Source organism: Sturnus vulgaris, chromosome 1 (assembly GCF_052056855.1).
Source record: "Sturnus vulgaris isolate bStuVul1 chromosome 1, bStuVul1.hap1, whole genome shotgun sequence".
Taxonomy (NCBI): domain Eukaryota; kingdom Metazoa; phylum Chordata; class Aves; order Passeriformes; family Sturnidae; genus Sturnus; species Sturnus vulgaris.
In genome coordinates this window covers 30,071,837-30,091,438 of record NC_142243.1, presented here as the reverse complement: position 1 = coordinate 30,091,438, position 19,602 = coordinate 30,071,837, and the positions used below count along the sequence as shown (strand labels likewise).

Sequence of the window (19,602 nt, the reverse complement as noted above, 5' to 3'; positions counted from 1 at the left end):
TCCATCTTTTATTTCTCAACATTCAAAAGCTTGTCTCTAGCAAGCTTGAGCTTGCTAGACCCATTTCTTTTTTGTATCTGCTGCTCTTTTTTCTGCTTCTGTATCTTTGCTTTCTTTTCTTTCTTGATAACTTGTTGGTGTTGGTTTAGGGTTTTTTCATGGTTTTGTTTGTTTGTTTTTCCTGTGTGGTCTTTGACATTCCTTGTGAGCTAAGAAACATGCCTTACCATTGCAGGAAACATCACCACATGGTTCCATGTAGAGGAAGAACCTCACCATTGCTGTCTTAGGAAAAAAGTAGATTTGAAAAATGCCAGACAAAATTAATACCTATTGAGAAAAAAAATCTTACTGATTTCTCATAGAGCTTTCTTTAATCCTGAATAGTGTTGTCTTCAGATTATTTTAAAAGAAATTCTTGATACTTCTGAAGGTGTGGGGAAGTAGTAACTCCTAGCAACTCCTTGCTATAAACTCCCTGAATACTTATGCACAGAAGGGTACCTTATTTTTTTTTCTCCTCATTGAAAATAAAACTGACTTCTACTTCACTTGTATATGCTCAATTTAAAACGTGTTTTTGAACTGCATTGCTCCAGAGTATACATTGGATTTGAGACTATGATAAGGTCTGTAACATGGTAGACTATTCTAATCTATTAGTATGGAAGAGAAGTTTCAGTAAGGCAATTAAAATGATAACTCAAATGCAGTGACTTTAGATTATGTGGCCAGAGCTTTCACAGCAGCTGTCAAAAGGCACTCAAGTGTCCTTGCAGACATGAAGGCAGCTTCACAGCAAAGGTGCATTTGGCTGTTTGTCCCCTCCATCAGCACTTGTACTGCTCCAAAATGCTTGCTCCTACTGCCTCAGTCACACACTGAGTGAGAGAGGAGGGAGGACTTTATAAATACCTGTTTTCCAGGGCTGTGCAAAGCTGCATAGGTTACTTTCCACTTTCTGAATCTGGCTCACATCCATTTGATTACTTGCACACTTTGTACTTTGCTTCCTTTCTAGTTACTTAGGGCAAGGTATTTTTTTTTCCTGCTCCATGTCAGATCCAGCTAACAAGAATTCCTTTGCTACAGGGCAAGAATGAAACATCATTAAATCATAATTTCTTTTCCACAAGCATAGCAGGTATAACCAAGCTGTTTTCCTCCTAAGTCTCCCTCCCAGCCCTGAGAAAGGGAAGAGACTAGCCCCACAGTACTGCATTTCTTGAGTCACTATAACTTAAGACCCTTTTGTCAGAAGGAGAGAACAAAGGTGCCTTGAAACTACGTTTTTATCTCTCTCCCTTCAAAAGTTCACACTGTGTGCTTTTATAATCGGGGTGAGCAGGGAACATTTCCCTACTCAGGCAGCACATGCATCAACAGGGTGTTTTTACTGCAGCAAGCTCCAGGTTCTGGCCTGAAGATAAGCTGCTTTCTTGTCTTCCCTGCTTTTGTATGCTCTAGCTAAACTTCCTGGAGCCCATGCTTAACCAAAAATATAGTGGAGAACTTTTTCACTTCCTAAACAGGCTTTGCTCAAACATGTTCAATGACAAATTTAAGAAACTGTAGGAAACTGGTGAAAAGAAGCAATTCACAAAAATGTCTGGTCTAAATGAAATGTAAAAGAGCCAGATTTGCAGAGGAAATCAAAGTCTGAAAAAGTAATTACACTTGTTTAGATTAAATGCGAGACAGCATTTTAATAAACAAGCAAAACCTTTGGCTAACATCTTACTTCTCAGCCTTTCTCTTATTTTATGTTTAAAATTAATTATATTTTATCCTCAGATCCATAATCCCCAATAAATTAACCCATCCAAATAGCACATGTACAGGATAAAACCGTATCTTTGATTTAGATTACTTTGCTTATGGTTGCAATTTAGGTAGCCTTGATTCCAGCTATTGTTGTTTCTGTGGACTTGAACTAGCTTCAACTGTGGAGAAAATCTCAGTTCTTACATGGATCTAGTTAGGCTGTTGGCTGCAAACAGATAAACATATCTCTTTTTTGTTGACAAATTACTTAAAAAGATAATTTTGCAAATATGGTGCTGTTTATGGTATATTGTTGCTCTTTTATAGGGAGCATGGACTTGCACTGTTGTAAGCTGGAAGAAATTACTTGTGAGTGGGAATGGTTTTATTTGTAAATTCAGTTCTCAAACATTCAACAGAACTACAGGAAACGTTGCATTAACTGAACTATTGCATAGAGACAGCAAAACTGACACTATTAAGGCCCTGGAACTTCTTGAATCCCACAAATCAGCAATTTGACTTTTGTCTCTTATGAAATATACTTGATATAATGTAAATAACTTGTTAGCAAAAATACCTTCATCACTGATCTAGTGTTAGATAGACACTAAATTGACTTCATATGACACTAAAACGTCGTTACACTTTAATAGCAGTTCTTTGCATTAAAACAGAAAAAATAGTGCTAAAAATTGAGTTGTGACAGAATTTGAAATGGAAATGGAGAATAGCATCATTCCAAGGCAAGGAGTCTCATCTTCCCTGCTTCCAGGGCACCTTCAACAGGAGTACAGAAGTACAAGGCTAATGTGATAGGTGATAAAAATGTAGCCAACCCACATTGCTATAGCTGTAGGAGAGCAGGATTAAAATAAGTGAAAAGTGAGGAAGATTTATAATATTTGAAATTCGGATTATTAAACCAAAAATTAATTTTTACTTTTAATTTGACTATGGGTAGTGCATTGTCGCACTAACAGTTTTTGCAAACTGATTTTGAAGACAAGTTTTAGTATAGCCCTTTAAAATAATCTTTAAGTATAGCACACATGCATTATAGTTATAGCATACATAGAGAAAAATGGGTCATAAATCATTGAAATTAATATTAAGAAAGCAAGATTCTTGTTGACACAGGCACAAATAAAAATGTATCTGAAGGTGCTATTATTCCTCTTACATATCTCATGCTCTCATGCATGAAATTGAGGAGCATAAATGCAACTTTGGAGAATCTGTTTTTCAAGTAGTCTGGAGCTTCTGGATTTCTGGAAATCAGGCTTTTAAAAATGTGGGATTCTTTCCACACATCCTTCTGGAAAGTTCATTCTTCCTAATTGAAAAACCTCAGCAGCCGGTGCCTTATGGATATGCATGACAGTGCTTCTCTGTCTCTCCTCCTCACACTTTGTCATTTTTGGACTTGAATAGTGCAGCATACTCTTGCCTGACTTCTCAGCGGGATATTTTTCTCCCTGCCCAGTCTTTCCAGAATCACACTACTGAAGCCAATACTGTATCTTTTTTTTTTTTTTTTTTTTTTTTTTTGTGGGGGAGGGGAGGAGATAGGGGATAAGGGGGATGTTCTCCACAAACTTCAGCATGTTCAGTTTTTCTTGGACTTCCTCTGGTTTCTTTTATATAGAGGTGTCATCGACACTTGCTAAGTTACAACACCCTAAAGACTCACTCAGTGAGTTGTAATATGTTTTTTTCTATAAATGCAAAGACACATACACTGCTTGTGTACATCTTCATGCACACACCCAAATACCTATGTGTATCTACACAAAATTCATCAAAATGTATAGTAGTGAAGGCAATTCCTGTATAATGTTCTTTTTGAAGTTCTTTGGTTGAGAAGCATGTAAATATATAAATTGTTACGTGAGGAGACTGGAAGATATACCCACACCTGTTAAGTAAGTGGGAAGTAGTGTCATCTAGTGGTTAGCTCAAAGCTAAAGGGGACAGGAGCTGTAAACAACATTTTTAATTCTTGCATTGCTGTAATGTGCACCTTATAGGAAATAAGAGTTACCTATTATATCTCATTGATTCAGCTAGAAAACAAAATAAAGCCAGTTGGAGAAATATCAGAACTAAGCCAATTGTTAGGATGGACATTCTCCTCTCATGCATCCATGTCATCCCACCAATGTTTCCCTCCGATGATGCAGACTTCTTCAGAGCATATTCATAGGCCATCTACCCATCCCCTTCCACATAAGTAGTTCAAAAACTACTGTGGCAAGATGCTGGCACACTACTGTATAAAGAAGTACATTAATTTATCATTAAAACTAACAGAATTTTATTAAATAGTTTCCAAAAGTATGAGTTGGCAAGTCTTTCTATATCTACTAATACCTTGTAAGATGGAATTCATTTAAAAGACTGTTCTTATTCTTTCCTCTTCTGACAACAAGATTTTTAGAAATAGTATCCTCATACAGTCTTTAATAATTTTAGCATCACTTCTGGTTGCAGGAAAAGGCAGAGTACTTGCTTACAAGTGAAGAAAGTGGTGGTATGAAACATATACTTAAGGCTAAGTGTGTGATTAATTTCTCTGTAGATTCGGGTTTTATTATATGCTCTTCAATTTTTGTCAAAAGACTTAAAGGTGTCATTTGCAGATATTTCTTACATAAAAATAAGAGTGTCATGTTACCAAAAAAGCTAACTTACACCTGGCTGCCACAGTACTGGTATAAGTATTTGCTATGAAAACTTAATTAGTTTCACCCATAACAGTTTCATCTATTGAGATGAAAGAAACAAAAATCTACTGGAACTGTTGAATGAAGGGCTAACTATATTAGAAAGGAGCAGTTATAAACAGGACTTTTCCAGCTGCCCTTGCTAATAGGCAATTCTAAAATAACAGTGATGTGTGTCTTAAGTTTCTGCTAACAAAGCTGATTTCTGACCAGAAGGCTAGAGTATTCTTTTTCATCTATTAAGCCCTGAAAGTGACAGTTCTTCTTCATATCCCTAATATTTCCTTTTCAGCTCACCAAGGCCAAAATGTCATCTTTTCTTGTAAAACAAAAAATCAAAGCCAAATGGTTAAAATGCAAAGTTTTGGTTAAACAAACAGTCAGTATTTCAGTGGTTTTATCTGCAGCCTGCAGAGCAACTAAACAAAGCCAAGATATTGTCCATCTCTTTGACAGACAAAGAGCCTCAGAGGTCCAGAATGACATGCCTGGGGCTGGCACGTGATTAGAGTAATTAAATTAAATAGCAGGAAACATGTTTTCCATATGCCATTGCCTGGCCACACACAAACTGTAACAGTAAATCTTTTATATTACATTGGTTCAGGGAAATGTATAACCATTCTAAAAATGCATGATGCCCACAAAAATAAAGGTGATATAGTAGCATATTCAACAGGCTCCCCAGGTTTGGTCACTGGTCTAAAGTGCCAAAGAAGTTAATTCCTTATTTAGTTATTAATAAAGGTGAAGCTTAAAATGCCCTGAGTATGTGAACATTCTATATATATTACTGGATTTACAGTGGAGGGTAGTGCTGGTGCTCCAAATCAGGGGGAAAATAAAATCCTCCCAGTAAAGTGACGAGAAATATTTTGGTTATCTTCCACATTGAGATCCTAGCATATGCCTGTCAGTCTTTTACAAGCATTAAGCAAGCTGTACATATTCAAAGCATGTATTAAGAAGGAATTTTTGTTTCAGTTCTATTTTCCACAGCAGAATCAACTCAAATTTCTTTGTTTTCATGGCCAGTTGTTAGAAAAGCCAACATGTTTATCCATGCCCCAATATAGTCAGAATTGCTTGTCTGTGGGATCATCTGTCATCCTTGAATTGTCACTACACTGTTAAGATCAATTTGCTAATCTATTTCCAACTCATCTTTCAGTGGTTGATGATGCCAAATCAAATCTCTATATTTCTGTTGTGTAATGATTTTGTACAATTGAGAAAAGGCTGCAAATCAGTTTGGAAGAAGCTGTTAATCAATTAGGGACACATTTAAATGCCCAGTCCTTGGGATTTTTAGGAGATGACATACAGAATACTTCCTATAAATGAGAAACTCTGAAGACTGTAAAATGCTCTTAATATGAAGATTATTAAGAATTCAGAGAAAACCGTTGCAGCACATGAAAAGATGCTAATTGAAAATAAATTTTAAATGTAACTTGCCCTTTTCTGAGGAAAATATATTGGATAATTTCATAAGCATTTTAGATATTCCATCCTCACTTTATCCATCTCCTTGAGCCAGAAAACTCATAGATGAAACAATGGTAACTTCAGTGTTTCTAATTTCAGATCCACTGCTGAACTACAGTATTAAATTATTTAATTGATACTATTCAATTAAATCAAAATAAGAGCATCAGCTAGAAAAATAAATATCAATTTATTTTTGAAAAGTAGTGTAAAAGATGATAAAATATTTATACTCTTGGTTCAATCTTTAGAATTTATGGTATTTCTCAAGTTATTAAAGTGTGATTCAAGATGCCAGTATGGAGAATTAGAAATCAATACTTTTTTTCTTCTATTCTTTTGAATGCTTTCTTTAGTACTAATCTCCATTGTTTGATCAGGAAAAATTGTGTTTAACAGTGAATCTAATTAAAGGAGACAAAATTACAGGACAGCAAAGACTAACTCATTTTGGTAGTAGCTGAGAGAGCTCTTTTTTTAACCTTTCTTTAACTTCCTGAACTCTTCTATTCCCTGAAAGGATCAGTGCACTTCAATTTAAATTATTTAGCCTGAACTTTCTATACAGTGGGTTAAACCAGTCAGTTAAAAGGCAAAATAGTTAATCCTCAGTACCATGCTATCTTCTGAGAACAAGGACAATGGGAAAAATATTTTGTAGCAGGTAGAGATCTGGAACCTCTGGCTGAAGTGATGTCATCATTGGCAGAAGAGGACAGAGTTCCTCTCTAAGGAGGACATTCAAGGAGGGCTCTCAAGCAGCCAGCCCCTCCAGGGCTGAGCACATGTGTGAAACAGTGGTAACTAAAGGCTCACATCCCAGATCTAAGGATCTCTTACATCTTCTGATTGGCAGAAATGGGACAAATCCAGAGAACTTGACAAAGTTCTGGGCTGGTACACCAAGGGACACATACATGGGTAGGCATGGGAGGGAGAAGGGGCTGGAGAAGCTTCTGGGTAGGAATCACTGAAGGGGAAAACAGTGTGGTAGCTTTAGGTATAATTGTTCTTCTGATTTTGCAGTTCTGCCTTTCACCTTTTGGTGTTTTTCCAGCATTACACCCTTTAGGGACACAGCTTTTTCAGTGGCACAGAGGAGATAAGGCCTGTAGAGAACTTGGTAGCATCTCTTTGCTCTTATAATGCTATCCTGTACTTAGACCTACGACAGCACATGAAATCCAGCCCCATGCCTTCTGCCAACTTGAAAGAAACTCAGTTTTGCCCTTGGTGATGCCCTTGGTGAACTATTTAGACCAAAGGGCTTGAACAGTTTAATTTCTTTCTGTTCTAGTTCTTATTCCTTGTTCCAAAGAACTGCTGTAAGTCTTGAGGACCTCCTCCAGCACAGCATTCATCAGAAGCTATGCAACACAGGGATTGAGCACAGCACCAGTAATGACTGCCAGCTGTTCACTGCTGATGCCACAGCACTGTAACAGAGATCTGTGGTGTAGGCAATGCCTGAGGGGTGAGTCTGGTTTCTAATAGAAGTCAAGTTGTGAGACTACCTTCCAGCTTCTCCTTTTGCAGAGTATCTCTGCTGTGCCGTCAGTTGCATGACTTAAAATCTCCTTGTTTTGTTAGGCACAAATTCTTAGTTCAGTGGATGAATTTTTTAACACAGAAGACCAAAATACATTATATATATATCTATATATATCTATATATATATATATCTATCTCTCTCTCTCTATATATATATATATATATATATATATATCCTTCTTGATATCAATTTCTATTTCATTTACAGGATTCTGCAGGTTTAATGGAACGGATCTCACGGGAATTGTGTCTCTGCTTTCCTAATTGCCAAATCCTCTTCCAGTTATAAACCCCTCACCAGAAAAATCTTTTCAATATTTAGCATATGTATTAAAGCAGAAGAAAGAAAAAAGTAGGAAATGTCAGAACTTCATTAATAAGAAGTAGCTATGAACTAAGTTCAGAACTAAGAAGTTGCTATGCATCAAACATTAAGTGCCCTGTCTTGGGATTTCCTTAAGTACTAGCTGAAGTAATCATGCAGTAGACATAGTAGAGCTGATCCTGGTAAGACAGCTTAGTAAAGATCTTGGTAAAGATCCTGACTCTGGTAAAGAGCTTCAAAACTTTTTCTTATCTAATGTACCTAACCCACGATCAACTCTAAGTGAAGTTCATATTCAGCCTTTTGGGATGACAATAAATGTGCAGCTGGCCACATCAGTAAGACAGAGAACCAAACACTCACTTCTATCAATGACAAGCTAAATTTCACAGTATCCTTTCAAACTTCAGTGATCCACTCTCTAGGATTGGGTACTGATGACCAAAATTATGAAGGAAACTGTCATGGAACTGTTTCTCAGTTGTGACCACCTGCATGTCACCTTTACAGCAGCTGTAAACTTCACAAAAGCTGTGCTCCTGTGGGTCTCACATCCCACCAAGCTGAACCCACTGCCTCCTCTCTGACCCAGTGAGTTCCATGCCAACTGATGTCACAGCCTGAAAGCATTTTGAAAGCCACTAAAAGAACTTGAAAATTAAAATTACTTAATAGGCTTTGAGTCATATTCTTCCATTAAAAGATGGAGGAAAAGGGCCAGAGAGGTGAAAGAACTGATTTCTTTTTTCACAGGAGGGTCCAGGCTACTATAACAGTGACATATAGTGGTATCTAACTTGAAAGCAGTCAATGGTCTTGGGAAAATGTGCAGCCTGCCTTATTAGTGCATTATCCATCAGCACAGGTAAGTAACAGTCCCTATGCTAGGCTATCTCAGCCTATTGCTGTGGGAACAGATCTTGCTCCTGTTCCTTTTTTCTTGCTGGTCCTGAGCTGCCTGTGTTTCTGTTTTCAGAGCTTGCCTGAGAAAGGATGGAGATTGTTATGAAAAAAAAAAAAAACGCTCACACAGCACAAAGGGTAATGCTGTGCATATTTTAACTGAATAATTAGCATCCTTAGTGAGACACAATTACATAATTAAGTAATTATGGATGTCAGCTGTCCCTGAACTGAACCTGGGCTGATGGCACCTGTATTCAGTACTCCCATTTTTATTTCTGCCAGAAATGGTAGAAGATTTGAAGCTCTCTGTATAAAGTCAGTAACTTCAGAAAACTGAAATATATGCAGAAACTTATGGGAAACTGAAAAAAGACCTCTCCAAATTTAGGTAAATGGTGAAAGCCAAGAAGTTCTAGAAAGTAAGGAAGATGCCAAGAGATGTGCTGTTGGTTTTGGGTGCCTTTGATACCCTTAGACAGGGTGTCAAAATGGCTGAGAAATGAGGGAAACAAGTCACTACCTGTCCCTGTGTGCAGTCAAGTAGTTGAGTGATGGAATTATGGTCTCTGATGTGTAATAACTCTTCAGCTTCTATTTTCAGTAGAGCAAGGTCTAGGAGAGCAAGCATTAGGAGAAGCTGGTCTCAGCAGTTGTCCCTCTGTACACAGCAGGAGAGCATTTCCCAACAGTGCTTTGCCCTGTGCTCCTTCTGGGTCTGTTCAGCAACAGAGATCTGCTTTAAAAATCTGCAGGCTGCCACCTAAAAACTATCATGCTTCTCTTATTGATGGGAGCAAAAGGAAAAGACTAAGGCAGGAGTATGAGACTGAATCCTCCATGCTGTACTCGCTGCTTCACAGAGAACCTGAGCAAAGCCTTCTTAAGCCCTGACTGCTGCAATCTCATAGCTCAAATTTTCACAAGCCCCTCTGCTGAGGAAATACAGGCAGTAGGAACAGAAACACCTCCTTGGTCTCCTGGGAATCCAAGGGTCACAGGCCAGAACATGAGAGGAGACAGATTTTGCACTGCTTTCTGCATTAGAGCACCTATGTCTCCAAGGCATTTGGGCTGAGCTGCACTTCCAGGACATTAAACAACGTGGCTTTATGAAGATTTAGCCAGTAATATACTGAAGAGTACATTAACCCACTCCTGTATTTTAAGGGAAGGAGAAATGTGAAAACTTGTGCATGTGCACATACGAATGTCTAACAGTGAAAAAAACATTCAGAGGTCAAACAAAATTCTTCCCAAAATGAAGCATTTAAAGAAGCAACTTTCCAAGAACACATAATCCTCTTCAATACTAATATTAATGAAACTCTGTGCTGTAGAATATAGGAAATGATAAATTGCCCAAAGGTATGAAAGTAGTATCATCTGTCAAAATGTGCAGTGATAATTACTGGGATATGGACTTGGAGGCTTTTGATTCATGCTAGTTATGTAGCCCTGATTAAGGAATTTTGCCTAGGGTTGCCCCAGTGGTCTCCCGACATTCTGCTTTCTCTGACAAATGGGAGCAATAAGAAACAGTATCAAGGTGCTTTATCCTAAGTATTTGAAAGAGGAAAAGAAGCATAAAATCTCTTGGTTCTATAAATAAAGCAGTTTCAACATTACTCCATGAAGGTATCGATAAAATTAAATAACTTTGTTACATTGTAATGCTACGTGGTCAGGCAGACAATTCAGTTCATTCATTTCATGATAAAATAAGCGTTATTGCCTTTTGTAACTGGAAGTTTACAACAGGAGACCAAAATAAACAATAAACAAACAAAAATAATACATAATGGATAATAAACAATAATTAATAATTAACAACTAATGAAATAAATATTGGTAGTTATTAAGGTTAATAGATTTGAGGCTTTCTTAAAAAAAGAGGATCATTTTCCCATCCAACTGGGAATAGGAAAGTATAGTTACTTGGGAAAGAATAATTACTTGCAATTATTCACATTATTATGCACTTTTACATAGAATTAGCATACAAAAAAGAATTATTCTTCCTGTAACACAGTTTTTAAAGACCACAGTTAGGAATTTGATAGAAATGAACAGGCCTTTAAGGATAAGGCTGAGAACAAGCAGGCTAAATATTCAGAGGCTTCCCTGCACGCAGATAAATGAAAAATTTTCACAAAACAAATCCAGCTACACAGCACTCCTTGCTCCATCTACACAATGTTTGATCCCAGAAATCACAGAGGCAGCTTGTGTTGTGTAGGAGTTATATTGAGACTGTGCACACACTGACTTGAGGAAGGGCAGGAAGGTGCAAGGTTAGTGTCTCTCAGTGGCTGCAAAGTTAAAGGAAACAGCTAAGGCAGCCTACAAAAAAAGAGATGAATTGAGCTAAGACTGCAGTGGCAATCTAATTTAAGAGGGAGGAGAGGGGAGGGCAGGTTTATTTATAAGTCTGACATTGTTCAAAACTTACATTTCCATTTATCCTGCCCTTCACAGCACTTCTCAAGGCTAAAAATGCTGTAACCATCCTGGAAGGATCAAGTGCACAGAGGGATACTTTTAATATCATATGCTCCAAAACCCTTTCCCTCATATTTCAGGGCCATGGACCATTAACAGTCAACACAGTCACAAGACAGCTATGTAAAATAAAGTAAAACAAATGCAACAGACTCCACATTCAAAACATCTTATTCAGTTAATTAAGGCACTGGATCACTTACAAGTGATCTGTCAAAACAGCTCTGGTGACTAAGGCCCCCATTATCACAGCAAATCACATTACTGAATGATTTCAAGTTACTAAGGGGACTCCTTTCAACTCTCAGCTGCTGCTTATTGATCTCTGGGTGGCTGAAGCAGATGCGTGTGCCCACAGGTAGCCAGGGAGGGTGTCCTGTACAGGCTAGATGAGCTATGGGGCCACAAACAAAACAAGCAGAAGTGTGACACTCGAGCTCAGCAAACGGGGACCAGAAACTGGGACATGCCTAAAGGATGCACCTTTCCAGTCCAGTGTGTATGTGAGAGTGAGAGCATGGCTGAGGAACCCAGATTTTCCACTGGCTATGCAATTTCAGCTAATCCTATTTTTTACGTTTAAATCTTAATCCAAATTAGGCTGAATTAGAAGAGAAAAAAACAAAAAAACCCCCAAAAAAACCAAACAAAAAACCCCAAACCCCAAATGCAAAGCACAAAGCCTATCAAATAGAGCAGTAAAATTCCACAAAAAAATCTTGTATTATTGCTCTAGCCCAGAGAAGATAATTTCATCCAGGATGCTCTTCTTCTGTTTGCCTAACCAGTAATTCAGCAGATGGTGTTCTAAACTATATTCTTCCACCAAGAAATGAGGTACAGAAGCTCCATTACCACCCAGATGATGGGAACTGCATAAGGAAATCAGAAACTAAACAAATAAATGAAAATCAAACAAACATTTCTTAAGTGGATAAGTAGGACATGCTGCTAGCAGGACAGAATACAATAAGGAAATTAACTTGGCTTAGCTAATTTTGGCTTCAAATTGTGAAGTGTTCATAAAGGGGAGAAATAAGTAAACATTTTTAGATTGATGCTTGGGACTATTGTTTATAGATTTTTACCTCAGAATTCCAGTGAAGATAAAAACAGGGTATAGTTGGCTTAAGTAACATGGAGTAAGTCAGTGATCTTGATGATGATGAAGATGGAATGAAGATAGTGCAGAAATGAGTGGTAGTGTCTGAAGAGCTCGTGCTTCACTGTGACATTCACCTTTTAATCCTATTTTGTTAATGCCAGAAGATAACAAAAAGGCTAATGTTGCAGTATCTACGTTCCAGTAATGTGTGTCTGCATATGTAAATATTATGATGGATTTTCCTTCATTTATTAGCAATTACTTCTAAATTGTCAGCTATCAACTACACTGGCTTTACTTTTCGGACAACTGGACAGAATAAACATATTCTGTTAAAAAAAAAAAAAAGAGATGCACATCATCCTGGGAAGAAAATAAGGCATGTGAATTGTATTGTATTATGTTTATTTTCATCATTATGGGTGCTTTGACACATGGTAAATAATTTAGAAAAAAGCCTAGGTGGAGTCTCCAAAACGGGAATGTTTAAAATCGAAAACATTTATGGCTGCTCTTCTAATTCTAACACAGGCATTTAAACAAAAGGCCACTAAATAAAATCCCTGTAATGAAATCATGATTTACTTAAAGATATATCATTCTAAATATACTATAAATAATAATGCAAGCAGTACAATGTTATATGTTAATGCTGGTTTTAAGCTTTCCTCAGCTAAAACTTGACCTTTTATCTGTTTTGGGGGGTTTTATTACTGATGAAACATTACACTGCTGCTATAGCAGTGAAAATAATTGAATTTGATTTACAGAACTATTTATTCCTACATACTTATGTTATTGAAACATAGCTTTTATTTTAATTAAAGTTATACCAGAATCAAAGCTGCATAAAGCATTTGGAAATAAAACAAACAGTTATAAGAACTACAATGCAATAGTTTCTGAACTCTTTTGGTAGTAATAATCCATCTACTGTAGCAACAGGGATTGCTATGCAGTACAAGCTCTTTCTCTCTGTAGATCCTAAGCAAAGTTCAGGAAATGGCACAAAGTTATTTAACATCTTCATGGAAGTTCTCTACTTGGGACTTCACTGTCTCATGCAATTGTTTCAAAGTCTGCCAAGTTCATGGATTACCTCTCTCCCAGCATATTTACAGGTGGACTTTAGTTTTGCAAAGGTCTTGATGAATACCAAAGCAGTCAGTACAAGCACATTTTCAGATAAGGGGTCTAGGCAGGTTTTAGAAATGTCATGTAAATTATTACAACTCATCTGAATTTTGGAAAATTAGAAGCTGAGGAACTGGGATTCACTTTTACCTTTCCTATATGGTATGATCACATGTTCAAGACAGATGCCATGATGGGAAAATGAGCATGCATCAATACAATTCCACATTCACTAAAACTTATAATGGCTGATGTAGGATAAAACAAGAGACCAAAAAGAAAGACTTTGTGTAATTATTGTAAGAATAGTGTAATAAAACACCTTGCTCCTGAAAGTTTAAATTGTTTCAACAATGTGTAGCAAACATATTTGATTGTACAAAGCAAAAACACCACTAAGTTACTAAATTTACACAAAGTCAAATATCTGGAAGGGGATCTTTTAAAAAAAAACTTTATTTGAGAAAGGAAGAGACTTATATCAGAAGGCAAAAAAAGGGAACATACAAACAGAATATATTTACAACACAAAACGAGATCACCTCTAAGGGTGTAAATTATAATAAATACAGTAGATTTAAAATGTAAGAGACAATAATCAATTAGAAATGTGGTTGTTTAAACCCAGTTTTCCTTTTCACTGGTTCCAGGTAGTTTCTCTTAATTTTATCCAAATTTGAAAGATTCTGAAATTAAAGTACACTAATGTATTGGGGTTTCTCACCTGAACGACATTATAAAAATATCTTTTGTCTTCTGTGAATACACGTCTTTGAAGTGATATTGTACAAAACTCTTCTCAATTGCAAATTTCTCCCCAAATGTATTTTAAAAGATGCACTATCCCTTTTTGATGAAGATGAAGTCATATTTCAAAGAAAATTAAAAATACACGGAATGGGAAACACACATAATATCATTTTAATAGCCTTCACTTTTTGAATGTAAATATAATTTTTTTCATCCAGGATGGAGAAAGATTTCTGTTCAAATATGAAGCACACATAAAAATCACCTGTGTTTTTCTCAATTAAATCTTTTTGTATCTATTGAGGCCTTTTATGTTAACAGCAACTATTTAGTCCTTTTTTGGAGACCTTCTAGGAAAAAGGATAATGTATCTTTAGAAGCTGCAACATTTTAGAAGAGACTGAATAGTATTAGAACATAATGTAAACAACACATGCTAATAACATATTTTAGAACAATTTCTACATTTGGCAAAACAACTATCTCTTTTGAAACCGGATACTGCACCTTAAAATACCTCAGCTTTAGAAATATAAATATTTTTAATAGAAAAAAAACCTGACAAGGAGTCCAGGTCAGTTTGGGATTATCCATATTAAAGGGGATCTTAATACAATGAATCTTTAACTAGCTTAACAAAAGTAAACCTATAAAACAAGGTAAACATATCAAAAGGGAATATGAAGGAAATGTTTCACTGGAAAGCTTCCTTAACAATTTCCCTACTCGCTTTGTTATTTTCTTTGACAATAAATCAATTCATAGAGTGCCTTTAAAAACAGAGGGAGCGCTGCCCCGTCCCCCCTGCCCCGCATTCCTCAGCACATGAATCACTTGGGCTTCCTGTTTCCATAAGGCATTTCCTGCCCCCCCTCCCAAAATCACTTTTCTGCAGGAGAACAGCAGGGACCTGACAAAGTATGGACTTAAACAAACAGCCCTGCACTGCACCCAGCCCTGCTCTTCTGTGAGCGATGGGCTGGGATGCAGCTCCGGGCTGCACACACGACTGCGCCTTCCCACCCTGCCTAAAGCGCCCAGACAAGCTGAGCCTGCCTTTTGTCAAGGTGGCATTTTATGCACAGTTGTCATTCTAGGATTTGTCCGTGACACTCCATGGTAAAGGTTATGAGATATTGTACAATTAGTCTTCATTTTAAAAACAAACAAACAAGTGATTGGATATCAGCTGATAATGATAACAGTTCTGTGCTTTTCGTGCAATGTCCTAATAACTGACTGGAACTTAATGCTGCATTTTGCTTCTCACCAGTACTTGCATCGGCTGCATTTAAGGATGTCTCTGCGGACCTTATCATCAAATAAGACAGAATGAAAAATTAACCAAGCAGTGCAAAAAAGAAAACAATGCAATTTTAAAACAGTGCCTTGCCTTGCCTCTTTATATCCACCTTGTACTTTTCTCTAAATTAAATTTTATACATCAGCCTGAGACCACCAAGATAGCAGTCAGTACCTGTCTACTGGGGGAATACCCTAACATTAACAGTGTTCAAGACTACAATATGATACAATATATACAGACAGCTGAAAGCAGAAGTCAGAGGATTCAAAAATCAGAAGAATGTTTCATCAATCAGGTCTGGAAACTAATTCCATCAATTGCTGATCTCAACAGGCTAGGTTATACGAATTCTGTTTCACTAGAACTAAGCGATGTAAGGTAATTCTGGGCTAATACAACGTCTATCAGCTATTACTCAAAGATTTATGAAGAATAATTGATTGCAACGGATATTTTGTCAATTAGTGGCCATAAGGATGAGCTTCACTATGTTTTCAAGTGTACATACAGCACTTCTGCATTTGTTAAATTCTTTGAACTGTAAATTAGGATTTGCTAGCTCAGTGAATCAAAACACAATTGCTTATCAAAGCCTAGAAAACACATGTGATGTTCAGATAATAACCTTAATTACAAATCCTGGAGCTAGGTCTTTGCCTATTACCTGTTGCATAAAAGCAGCTTGCTCCCCAGATTCCATTTGCTGGGTTTGAACATCCTCATCACTGTCCAGTGGCTCCTCTTTGACTTTCACAGCCCCCACCTGCTGTCCTATTCTGTCATCCACACCAGCACTGCTGCTCTCAGCCCTAACGCCGGCGCCGCTGGCGGGAGCTCGCTCTTCCTGCATCGAGTGATCTCCATGAAGCTCCTCCTCAGCTTCCTCCAGGTGACTGCCAGGCTGCTTGAGCTGCTCAATGGACTTAGAGAGCATCTGGAAAGAGAAGAGGGGAAAAAGTACTGACTCCTTACACTGATGCCAAACACCATGAAGTACTAGATCTACACTGATGAAATTAAAAGTGTCCACAGCAAACCCATGTAGCCATGCACCATCAAAACTGATGTATCTGGAAAAAAGAACAAAAGTCCCTGAGTAAAAGGTCACTTTTTATTCTGCAGCAGAAAATACCACGTTTATAAATAATGAAAAACATGACACATCTGTTAGACTGTTACACCTGGTAAACTAGAGAAATTAATCTTTCTTCATCTTCTTCAAACACGAATGCAGAAACACCATCTTACAGTTAATTACTCACAACACAAAATAATAAACACATAATATATATAACATATAAGCGAACTAGTAATCTGGTTACTATTTTGTTATAAGCAAATTAGAGAGTTTTCACACAAACATCTCTATAAATTAAAGCATGAAGGCATCGAAAGCCAGCAAAGGAGAAGTGACAAAGAGCTGGTGTCAGTCCTCTATCCTGTGGTACAAGCAGATCTGCTCCTGACTGGAAGGACTACAGCCTTTGTGGTGCATCATACAGGTATCCCAGTTCCAGCAATGAGGATATAACACAGCTCCCCAGGCAACACCAGCTCTAGCCCAGAACTGCTATTGTAAAGCTCTGCAGAAGTGCTGGATGCCTGAGCGTTAAAAATCATGTGCACTTTGTGTTCTGCTGTTCGAGATGAAGCCAGTGCATTCCAAAATACTCCAAAAAAAAACCTAAACTGAAAAAAAAATCCCTACTTTGTTGAAAGAGGCACAAATCAGTCATGTGAGTAAGAAGTTGCAGGGTCGAGTGAGTAGTTATCTTTTATTCAACTGGCCGACTCAATTTCAAACCAATATTATTTTGTATCATCTAAGTCAAATATCTTGAGAGGGAAAATCACCTTTTACCTTTACTCTTGCATACTTTCCTCTTCCCATCTGTCCCCCCCTACAATCAGTCATGTCTTTCAAACCGAGCTTTAGCTAGTGTTACATACTCAGTTACTGAGTATATGAATGGCTTCGGGACGTCTGCTTTTGTCACAAACCATGGACCATCCAGTTTCATTCAGCTTGCTAATGCATATAGAAAAATGCCGGGTTGTCATGTAAACTGTGATCAAGAAGCTGCAGCTGGATTTAGGAAATCCCATGAAGTCAACAAAGAGAGTTGAAAGATCCATTTATATATTTCCAGTTGATGCTCTGCTGCATATGCCTCACATCAGTGGAGAAACAAATTCCTCAGAGGAAGCCTGTCTGGCTATTGTCACAGCAAACCTTCATTTTTGAGGTGCTATGGGAGTTTAATGGCTCACTAAACCAAAACAAATTAAAAAATCCCTCTTCATTACTGTAGTAACTGTCAAATCACAATGTGAGTATCCTGCATGCTGCAGGTGGCATGCCCTAAACTGGACAATCCTTACTATTCCAACTAATGTGAAGAGCCTCCTTTCATTACACAGCATCTGAAAAATTTCTCAGATCAAACCTATAAATCTGTTACAGTTGTTTCTCAGGGGATGACACGGACCAAGAAAGTACTAAAGCTAACTACATGTAATCAGTTCAGGTATACTCCTTTCACTTATTATTATCGTTGTTATTATTATTATCATTATTGTTAATTAGTTAACTATTTGTGGGGAGCCACTCCTCAAGCAGGAAGAGAAAGGCAGGTAAGGCTGCATGGCTGGCTGCAAGCGAGCAAACACAAGCTGAAACATCTGTGTGACAGATAATCATATAAACTACAAGAATCACTGAGGCTGATCCATCTGTAAACCATTCCCTGTGCCAGTTACTTGACACCAGGTGGGGTTTTCTGCAGAGGAAGCCAAGAGAAAACGAGTGCATGCCCACAGCAAAGTTAAGACACATATTTAGCTCATTACTGCTCTCCTTTCTTTTATGCTTTTTCACTTTTATGTCAGGCTCTTTCTTCTTTACACTTCTGTATGGGTACAGATCTGCTGCTGAGGCAACACATGATGGACTGCAGTATATAAACTATACATGGATCACCTTCAGACACTTCTTGCATGCAACCAGTGAAGAGAACAAGCACATGTATGGGGGCTGCAGAGACTTAGTGTGCATTTCAGATTGCAGTGTTCTTGGTTTGGAGCCTTCTCCCATGCTGTGGAACTCAGCAGGTGATTTGCTTGATTTCAGCAACAGGAGGAGATAAGCAAATTAAATTTTCTTAAACTCTGTGAAATGAAATCTTTATATATTTACTCAATAGAGTTTAAAAAGTGCCTCTTTACTACAAAATTTTATTAAAAGCATCCTTTCCACTGTGATTTTAACTAAGCCTCAGCAAGGGGCTATGAGGCACTACAGTCATGTCTTCTCATATGATGGAGCATGATCAAATTACATGGATGGAATGGGGGGATATGATCCAAAACCTGCAAATTCCTTCTAGTGTTCAGACTACTAAGCCACAGCTGACTTCTTTCTCTGTGTCACCATGATGCTTTCATATTTGTTGAAGTTTTTTTTAAAGACAGCTTGGCCCCACACTATTCCAGTAATTATACTAGTAGCATTACTGGACAGTTCTCCTAAGTTGGAAACATCTCATTTTAAATTATAGCTCCTAGTGGTAGTACTGTATCTGGAGAGATGTGAAGATAGCAGTTTAGAGTCCATATTTCGATCTTCTCTATCTAAAGATGGGTTACACAGCAGAAGATGTTCTGATGAAACACTGCTCAGGTCCTTTTATTGTACAGCTGGATACTTCTGCTCACACTTAATGTTTAAACCTTTCACTTTAAACCCCCACTTACATTTTTTTCTGACTTTATCTGTAGCTACGTGGAGGACATTCTCCTCATTTTAATACATATTTTTTATTTTGAAAACGTGATTGCTTAATCTGAGTTTTAGTGGGATAAGGTTCAAAAATAATAACAAAACCATAGTTTATTTCTCTAATAAATAAAGGGTTGCACATACTGGTTATATTTTACCAGTATACTTTATTGCTATCACATATTCCAATTTAAGTGGTCACTAAAAAAATGTCCTCATGCTAAGTTAACTTATATATTTTTTGCTTTTATCTTCAGGAAATTAAGCTAT

The 19,602-nt window shown here is 37.4% G+C and overlaps 1 protein-coding gene across 23 annotated transcripts in view; it reads right to left on the bottom strand.

Annotated features, from left to right (window-relative positions):
• The window catches only part of HDAC9 (histone deacetylase 9), a 457,908-nt gene that overhangs the window by 171,364 nt on the left and 266,942 nt on the right, over positions 1–19,602 (bottom strand). For 19 of the 23 annotated variants that reach the window (XM_014894384.2, XM_088162701.1, XM_088162750.1 and 16 more), the window contains one exon: positions 16,219–16,488. In XM_014894384.2, the coding sequence (XP_014749870.2) occupies positions 16,219–16,488 (270 nt within the window). Of the gene's footprint in view, positions 1–13,936; positions 16,489–19,602 lie in introns of those variants that run through there. The other 4 variants (XM_088162795.1, XM_014894388.2, XM_088162785.1 and 1 more) reach the window with 1 other exon arrangement.